The sequence below is a fragment of the Ursus americanus genome, chromosome 14 (assembly GCF_024610735.1).
Source record: "Ursus americanus isolate L20-20 chromosome 14, mUrsAme1.1.p, whole genome shotgun sequence".
NCBI lineage: Eukaryota > Metazoa > Chordata > Mammalia > Carnivora > Ursidae > Ursus > Ursus americanus.
Window position 1 is genome coordinate 7,912,617 of NC_142140.1, and position 9,799 is coordinate 7,922,415.

The 9,799-nt window shown below is 47.7% G+C and overlaps 1 protein-coding gene across 2 annotated transcripts in view; it reads left to right on the forward strand.

The window, feature by feature from the left end:
* SEC13 (SEC13 homolog, nuclear pore and COPII component) overlaps positions 1-7,399 on the forward strand; it is a 33,989-nt gene extending 26,590 nt beyond the window's left edge. For both annotated transcript variants that reach the window (XM_045808234.2, XM_045808235.2), the window contains exons 6-9: positions 765-898; positions 1,327-1,450; positions 2,551-2,697; positions 6,963-7,399. In XM_045808234.2, the coding sequence (XP_045664190.1) occupies positions 765-898; positions 1,327-1,450; positions 2,551-2,697; positions 6,963-7,076 (519 nt within the window). In that variant the 3' untranslated portion in view covers positions 7,077-7,399. The remainder of the gene's footprint in view (positions 1-764; positions 899-1,326; positions 1,451-2,550; positions 2,698-6,962) is intronic.
* The last annotated feature ends 2,400 nt before the right edge of the window (positions 7,400-9,799 follow it).

A 9,799-nucleotide genomic window follows, 5' to 3' on the forward strand; every position in this document is an offset into this window, starting at 1 on the left:
TGAATACATTATCACCATTTTGTAAAGTCCAGTGAACTAAAAGAGGCGTGAATGTTGACAGGTGCTAACAACATAAAAAGACAACCTGACATTATTTGCCTCCCAACGAAAGAGTACTTTACTGCCTGTAGTCTTAACGAAGGGGTCAAGCTTGAGTCTGATCCAGTCTGGGATCCAGCTGACAATTTTCGGGAATTCAGAGGTCTGAGTATGAAATAGCAAATCAGCCTGAGAGTCTGCAGGTCAGATGACTGATCTTTCTTCAACAAAAAAAAACTGTAGGGAAAGAACTGAAGAATAGTATCTAGGGATGCATATTTAGGTGACAAAACTAAAGAGAAAAAAAGGAAGAAATCCAAGGAGGAAGGGCTGTGATTCAGGTGGGACATATTGACAGGGCTTCTTGGGTAAATGGTAGTTTGATATCTTGAACTGGTAGTGGTTACAAGAGTGCTTTAGAGTAATTCATTAAACTTTGCATGTTTTTCTGAATCCGTGCCTTCCTTCATATTTTTGAAAATGTTCTGTTTCTTAAATTCCTGGGCGTCCCTAACTCCTACTTTAAATGTATATTGCTGAAAAATACATGCACTGTTAGGACTCTTTAAAGGAGCATTATGGGGGCTGGTCCTTAATTCATCAAAACAACTGTCCTACATAATCCTGTCCTGAGAATTGGAGGGGAAATACACTGCAGCCGTGAGTCTGCAGAAGTGCTCTGTTGCAAGGCAAACGGGCAGTCACCCCAACCCCCCTCTTTACAGATTGGCTGCAATGCTGTCAGTTGGGCCCCTGCTGTTGTACCTGGAAGCCTCATAGACCAGCCATCGGGGCAGAAGCCCAACTACATCAAGAAGTTTGCATCGGGCGGTTGTGACAACCTCATCAAACTGTGGAAGTAAGTGGCGTTGGTGGGCTTACTCTTGAGAGTAAAGACGCTTTTTACCACCTACCCTACTACCTACTATGACTCAGCCACAGTTCCCAAGAAATGGAATCACGTTCTTTTCCCTCTTGCCCTAGAATAGTTTTCAGTCTGTCAGAGGACATCCTTTAAAAACAACTTGGCCTTGCTCAAGCGCTTTAATTCTTTACCTAATTCCTAACTGCCAGAGCCATTGGCTGTGGGGGAACAGCATTCCTTGGAGGATTCCTTTATAGCTGGTGAACTGAGTAAAAATCTACAAGGTCAACGAATGAAATCAGAAAGATGGAATAGCTTCTTGGCCTCTGCAGAGCCCACAGGATGGGGGTACACTGGAGGTGTGGGAAAGACACCTGGGCTGCTACCTGCTGCTGCATTCTCCCTTTCGTCTCCCCTGTTAGGGAGGAGGAGGACGGCCAGTGGAAGGAGGAACAGAAGCTAGAAGCGCACAGTGACTGGGTTCGAGATGTGGCCTGGGCCCCCTCCATTGGCCTGCCCACCAGCACCATCGCCAGTTGCTCCCAGGTCAGCTCAGATCCATGAGAGCCTCCCGTGTTGTTTAATCTCTGAGTAAGTCCCATCAAACCTTACGGTCCCCCCCTAAGGTAAAGACTAAAAAGGTAAGGGCAGGGCAACAGGCGCCTTTGGACCAGTGCAAGTAGGACAGTGTAGCCAGGTCATCCTAAGGCAAAGGCTTGATCAGAAGGCACTAGTGGCGGGGGGCGCCTGGGTGGCGCAGTCGTTGAGCGTCTGCCTTCAGCTCAGGGCGTGATCCTGGCGTTCCGGGATCGAGTCCCACATTGGGCTCCTCGGCTGGGAGCCTGCTCCTTCTCCCTCTCCCCTGCTGTGTTCCCTCTCTCACTGGCTGTCTCTCTGTCACATAAATAAATAAAATCTTAAAAAAAAAAAAAAAGGCACTAGTGGCTTGTCTCCACTGAGCCGTGAGCTAGACAAAACTCAGGACCAGTTTCCCCTCCTCAGCATTGTGCAGCTGGGGATTAGAGGTGCCCAGGTGCATTCTGAGAGTGTTCCCAAGCAGGGACCAGGGGCAATCGGAAGCTCTAGGATCTTGGGCTTACCTAGCTATTCAGTCTTCACAGATCACAAAGGAAAGACCAAGGACAAGCCTTTAATGATATGCTAACCCCACCATAGGCAAAGGTTAGCCAGGCTTCATTTGAGCCTGTTATGTTTGGTCCTAAATTTGAGGACTTTTTCAGCTTGTCCTTTCTCATTCTCTGAGCTTGTTGTATAGACAGCCATACCCATTAGGTTGACAAAATTCGTGCCAGAGTGAGCCAAAACGAGGAGGTGACTTGGCAGGCATAAGGAAAACCCAGAGAAAATTTTAGAGTTAGCAGTGTAAAATCCATACTTGAAACCAATATGAGTATGAGAACCTGGGAGACTCAGCCAATGTGAAGTGTGTTCCTGGGGTAAAGGGATAATGCTGGGCTGGAAATTGGCCATCACAGCTATGCACACCCAGGAGGGCGTCGGCTGTGTGTTGTGCTGAATCCCCCACCCCATTCCTGCAAAAGTCCGATATGGCTCTAGATGAAGAGGATATCCCCAGTTCAAGATCCCTGCCTTTCCTTCCCTGATTCTAGCCTTTCTTTTCCCAGGACGGTCGTGTGTTCATTTGGACTTGTGATGACACCTCAGGCAATACGTGGTCACCCAAACTGTTGCACAAGTTCAATGACGTTGTGTGGCATGTGAGCTGGTCCATCACGGCCAACATCCTGGCTGTCTCGGGCGGAGACAACAAGGTACACTCCATTTTCATGACATGGTGGACAGGGCCCTGTTTGTCTTTACTGTGCCCACTAGAAAGCATAGTTGAATTCTGCATGTAATGACAGGCTTGGAAGGAGCCTTAATGAGGAATGTTTTTTGAGCACATCTCTTAATTACATCATTAAATCTTACAGTCTACTGCCCCTGCCCCGAGGTTGTTTTCCCCCCTTTTACAAATATGAAAGCAGCTGACAGTGGGAGTTAGACTTGCATAGGGGTCACAAGGCTGTGGCAGAGTCAGTAATCAGGCCTGGGTTAAATCTAAAGGCACTGCCGTGGTAGTCCGTCACCTTTACTATTTGACCACCTTGTCTTCGTGGTGACATTCAGCACTGCTCAAAAAGTTAATAGATTAAAAAAAAAAAAAAAAATGGAAGGTTTTTGTCAGACATCTAAGAGGCATATTTCTAAAAATCAGAATAATTCATGGGTGTTATTTTTCACCCCCCACACCTCTTCCCACTGTGCTCTGAGCCATACGAGGACGGCTACGGAGACAGTAATGCAGGACAGTGTAGCAGCACGTGAGTGCACTTCCGGACTCCTGCGCTGAAACCTGCCGTGCAAAGTCTCGGGTCCTCCCCCAGGGAGATGGCGGTGGCTCGTTACTTCTTCCTTTCAGGAGGCAGCTTTTTTTTTTAATCGTGGCAAACTACATAGAAAGTTCACCCATCTTAACCATTTTTAAGTGTACAGTTTGTTTTGAGCACATTCACATTATTGGGCCACCATCACCCCCATGCACCTCCAGAGCTGTCTGCATCTCTCCCAGCTGAAACTCCGTCCTCACTGAGCACTAACTCCTCCCCACCCCACCCCCCAGCCCCTGGTAAGCACCATCCTACTTCCTGTCTCTGTGAATTTGACTGCTCTAGGGACCTCATGTAAGTGGAACCTATAGTGTCGTCATCTGTGTTGTAAGACTAATACTCTGTCCTACCACATTTATCCGCACCTACGTTGGTGGACACTGGGGTGCTTCACCTTTGGCTCTTGTCAGGAATGCTGTGCACAGGGGTGTACAAATACCTCTTTGAGACCCTTTGCGGGCAGTGTTTGTTTATCCAGCCTGGGGTCCCTTTCATGTGTAGTAGTCCCAGAAAGATCTGGCAGGCCCCATCTCAAAGCCATAGAGTTTTAGAGCTGGAATGATCCTCAAAGAAAACTAATCTAACCCTCTTTATTTCTAGTAAGTACCAGAGACAGGACTAGATCCCAGATTTGGTGGCAGCCAGGACAGGCCAACAGACCGTAATATGACTGAGGAGCCCTACCGTAGTGTTTACAGGGCACTGGGCAAGTGCCTGGTTGGACATTCCATGTCTGTGGTCTGCTGCCATTCTTCTTTTATGCTTCTTACTCTTCTTTTATCAGCTTGTTTCCTACAAAGAGCTCAATTCTATTGCTATCTGCACAGTAGTCCTTCACTAAAGGACTTTGTATGTTTTCAGTCTAGAGCATTCTGCACAGTACATGTGTAGTAAATGGTCTGTCTCTAAAGCACGAATTGTTAAAATCATTATTTTTTTATTGAATACACATCCATAGCTTGAGGTCGTTTTATTAGGTTATGATTTTTTAATGCATCTCCTGATTTTCATTCTCCGGGAGCAAACCTTTTCAGTGCCTAGCTGTTTCTTCTGCCATTTACTTCAGTGTAGAAATAACATAGTTACTCATCTTCCTCTAGCTCTTCTCAGACTTTAGTATTAAACTTGTTAAGACATGGCTTGCCAAGCCCAGCCCCAGAGCTTCTGAATCAGTGGCTCTGGGCAAGGACCCAAGAATCTGCAGTTTTCACAAGCTCCTGGTCACTGCAGATGCCCTGGTCTAGAGACCACGCTTTGAGAGCTACTGTTCTCTTCCCCTCTATCCTCTCACAGAAGCTATAGGAACTTGGTTAAAACAACATCCGTGTTTACATTATTATTATTACTACGGTTACTATTATTTCATGTTGTAGCATTATTATTCACAGTATTGCCCCTTCTCTGTTTTTCTTATTTTTTAAGGTGTTCTCTTTCCAGTTTTGTTGAGGTATAATAGGCCTACGTCGTAAGGTGAAAGTATATAGCATGGTTTGACTTACGTATACTGTGAACTGATCCGCGCAGTAAGTTTAGCATCCATTATTTCATACAGATACAATACTCGGGATTTAGTCTCTCAAGAGTTTTCACATCGACTGTACGGCAGTGTGAGCTGTATACGGAAGTATCTTATACTAAAGTAAAGTACGCTGCCTCCCACTTATGAGATGCTTCTGTATCTTAGAACTGCAAGCGGATACCTTGACCCTCCACTCCCAACTCTAGTAACCACAAATCGGAACTCTTCTGTGACTGGCTTTGGGTCTCTTACGGGTGTTTCTGGTTTTGTTTTTAGATTCCACATATAAATGAGATCATACAGTGTTAGCATAGTGCCCTCAAAGTCCACCCACGTCACAAATGACAGGATTCCCTTACTTTTTTCTGGCTGAATAATATTCCATTGTATATGCATGACTTCTTTATCCGTTCATCTGTCAGTAGACACTTAGGTTGTTTCCATGTCTGGCTGTTGTGAATAAGGCTTCAGTGAAATGGAGTGCAGATACTTTTCAAGATAGTGTTTTCCTTTTCTTCGGATAAATACCCAGAAATCAAACTGCTGGATCCTAACAGTTCTATCTTTAATTTTGTTGAGGACCCTCCATCCTGTTTTCCCTAGCAGCTGTACCGGCTTACAGCCCCACCAGCCGTGTGCAAGGGTTCCCTTTTCCCCACATCTTGCCAGTACTTGTGTTGTCGTCTTGATGCGGCCATTCTGACATGTGTGAGGTGATAGCTTACTGTGGTTTGGAGGCGCCTTTCCCCAGTGATGAGTTACGCTGAGCACCTTTTCGTGTACCTAAATTCTTTGTCCCACAGTTCATAGATCTTCATTTCTGTAGTTTTATTAGTTTCCTTTGGTGTTACCATACTTGCCTGGTTTTCTGTGATCCTCGTGTGAGGCTAGAGGATGGGCTTCACTGTTGCCTGGATTCTCTGGTTGGGCTTCCTTTTCTGTCAGGACTGGGCTCTCTACTCAGCAGTAGGTGAGTCTGAGTCTTCCCAGCCCTGGTGGCGCGGCAGCAGGACCAGACCCAGAGCCCACACAGCTTGTTCTTTGGAGACCCAAATTAGGCAAGAGTGAAGACTGAATATCCTGGTTAGGTGAGGCCACTAGTCTTGCTCTGTAGTTGGGAAACCAAGCACTGTGTGCTCCATTCTGGCGCCACTGTAAGCAGGGCTGTTGGACAGGCTCTGCAGCTTCCCATGTGCTCTGCTTAGATACAACTTAGTCTTCGTGCCCTGCCACAGTGGGAGAAACAGCTGTAAGGCCACTCATATTTTTGTGTGTGGTCTTAAGCCAACCTGTCCCCAAGTTTCCTGGTGAAATAAGGCCGCAGGCTTTTGCTGTGGAGCTCTGCCCACTCCCCTCTGCTAGAGTTGCAGGGTCATGCACCTTGCAGGTGTTGGAGTGAGCCCTTGCTGTCAGATGGGCCGGGGGCCATGCTCTTCGGCCAGCTGGGCTGTGACTCAGCTCTGCTACCTGGGCAGCCCATCTTCAGGGACCTCCCGGATTTTCCTGAACAAGCTTTCTGGATGTGAGGCGCTTTTCTGCCTGGTCTGCTAATATCCGGGTGCCAGTTCCTAGAAGCCCTTCCCACTTAGTCACAGATTCCCAGTAGTTGAGCCCCGCAAATGTGCCTGCAGTCCCCATGGAACAGAACCCAGAGTCTGGGCTCCCGCAAAGCAACAACTTACAATGCTGGATAACTGGATGTCACCTGCATGTTCTTTTCCTTCTGGAGGAACCACAGGTTGGACATGGTGCTATGCCAGCCTGGGTGGGGGGGCCATGCAGTCAGCACTTCCCACTTACCCTTCCGGTACAGTATCTTGGTCTCAGTGGTGGAGGGAGGTGCTTCAGCGTCACTGTTGTCTTCTTGGATTCACTCCATGGTTTCTTGTTCATGAATAGTTGTTCTTCCTGTCGGCGGGGGGGGGGGGGGGGGGCGGGGCTAAGTCAAGAACACCCTTTGTCACCATCTTGGTGAAGTCACTCTCCCTACTCCTTCTTTCTTAATCTGTGGGGATTTTTGTTGACTCACAAGCTGTGAGTCATGGCCTTCGATGGGGGACCTGGGAAGGTGAGGACAGCGGGCTGCAGGGGTGCAGACCTGTGACAGGCTCCATGTGCTGGCTTGCAGGTGACCCTGTGGAAGGAGTCCGTTGACGGGCAGTGGGTGTGCATCAGCGATGTCAACAAGGGCCAGGGTTCCGTGTCTGCTTCTGTCACAGAGGGCCAGCAGAACGAGCAGTGACAAGACAGGCAAGGCCCAGCTCCCCACCTGCTGACTCCAGGACTGTCCTTTCCTGGACCAACTGACCGAACAGCTGGGAGGAACAGCTCCAACATGATTACTTTCCCAGGAGTAACGCGGCCAGATTGATCATCTGCCTTAACATGATTGGATATGGTTTGTAATTTACTGTCCTGCTGAAAGCATTCATGTTATGAGGAAAAAGCTACAAATGATCTTCAAATCTATTATTTTAAAATATTTTTGGCCATTTTTATGTACCTTCTGGGTTCAGGCATTATTTGGGGGGTTTTGTTTCCAAAATAAATTCATATTGCTTATAATTCTTCCTGCGTTACCCTAACCCCGCCCTAAAAAGCTTATTTTCATTATTGTTGAAACATCAGCGTACTAGAACAGCGTTTGCCAAGACCCAGGTCCCTGTAGCATCTCCCCCGACACACACAAAGCTGGTCTGTCCCTGTAACATGTTCATGATTCCAGTTATACTGAAGGCGCCATACAGAGTGACATGAAAGGAACACCAGACGTGGGCTTCAGTGACAGGGACTGTATCCTTTGAGCACACATCCTCTCCTGGAGAATGGGAATAAAAGTCTGCCTTACAGAGAAGACTCAGAGGAGCTAATGCATGTGGGTGCCAGTGGAGGGCAGTATTAACCAAATACCAATAGTTAAGAGACTGGCCCAGAAAGTGGGCACACTTCCCCTGTCAGTGGGGGCAGGACCTGTGCTAGAGACCGTGGTTCTGGGCCTAATCAAGCCTGAACCAAGTATCACCTCTTAGCAGAGGCCCTGGGACCCTCACCTGACTCAGCAGTCACAACGGCAGCTACCACTTACCGAGACCTGCTGCAGGCCGGCACCGCGCCGAACATGCTGCACGTTTGGCAGCACAACATACCAGTGCAGGTGTACGTCCCTGATGTACCAGTAAGGAAACTCACAGAAGACAGAAGAGCTGCCCAGGGTTGTCCACTGCCAAGCAGTAAAGTCAGTTTGAGTCCTGGTCCGGCTCAACTCCAGAGTAGGTGGTGCTCACAGCAGACCTTTATGTGAGTGCACTTAGCTTGGCAAAGGTCAGGCCACTCACCTCAGGAGCCTATGTGCACAAGGAAATGTGGGCCCCAATTCTATCCGCTGCTCATCCATTTTTCAGCAGTAAAACCCTGTTTTGAAATAAATACTAGGTCATAGTGCGTAAAATGGGAAAAGGTGGAACGACTGTGCTTGAAGTAAAGGCTAGAGAGGCCAGAGCCCTGCCCCTCGGCCTCCCACATCATTCTGCATCATGCAGGCCTTTGAACAGTTTGGGAACTGCTTCTGTCCATAAGAAAACACTCACAAAGGCACCTTTGCATACATTTCTCAGTGGACAAAAACTACCCTTAGTTCTAGTTAGCTCCTCACATGCCTGCCTTTCCTAACAAGCTCTGTGCTCTCCCCCAAAGGGCAGGCCTGGTCCCTAATGGTGCCTGCTACCCTCAACAAATAATGAGAAGCAACTGGTCCTGTATCACACAGTCGGTTGGTGATAGGTTAGTGGGCTCCTGGCCATATGCTGTTTGCAGCCCACACCACCGAGGATCAGTTAGGGTAATCTGGAGGTGAATGAAATGACCACCCTTAGTAGTTTATGCTTACAGTGGTAACACGTTAGCCATTCCTGGGGTAAGGGAGATCCCTCAAATTCATTACCACAGAAACAGACTAATCAAGTGGAGATACCGTGTTGTGTCAATCTTTAAGGGCATTTGCCAAGCCCAAGTGATACAAGTGTAAGGGTTAAAAGATTAAAAGATACAGAGTTAGGGTAAGAGGGCAGTAGCAACCACAATGTTTTCTTAATCCTTTCACAAAAACAAAGCAACCGGGATAGGAAATGAAACCCCCAGACATTAAGGTAGTCCCTCAAACCCTAGAACGTGGAAGATGAGGACCAAACCATTCATATCAATACCTGTGTGGGAGCAGCATAGGCAAGAAAGGGGAGTTTTTATGGTCCTATGAACCAGGTAACCCAAGAATGACCAAGTATTCATCCATTTGGAACAAAATTCAGCAAGCCAGTGTGAGAACTGTCAAAACTAGGAGAAGATTCACAGGGTCTCACAAGTGAGTTCAAAAAGACAGATTTCCACTGCCACACATGCGGGAGTGCGAGCTGTAAGAGTTTTCCTTACAGCGCAAACAACTAGAAAGCCACACGATACACATGAAACAAATGCTTACGGGCTTCGGACAGCAGGCAGTGTGTGGGTGAAGGAAACAAGTGAGGGGAGCACCAGCTGCCCCCAGCTTACTGCCCAGGAGCAGCTTCCAGGCCAAAGGGCAGGGAGACATCCAGAGTGTAGTGGTCAAGTTGAGACAGATCAGAGTCCAGAAGTGCTAAGCTGGAACCTACTGGGCAGAGTCCTGGAGAAGAGAAGGGAGCTGCTCAGAGCAAGCTCCTTAGGTCTGCAGAAGCATCTCTCACACTCTGACCAAGTCCTAACCTGCATATATGAAAGGCAGAACTCTTCACGACCAGAAACCAACAGACCACGCAATTCTAAACTCCCAGAGGAGTGAGCGTAGTTCATGTGGCCGAGATCCACAGCGCAACAACTGCAGAATGCACGGAGTAGAGTATAAGAAAGATCACGTCTTAATAATACATCTTAAACTAGGCCTAAGGTAGAGGCTCCTCTGGACCATAAAGCCAAGCCTTGACGTCCACAATA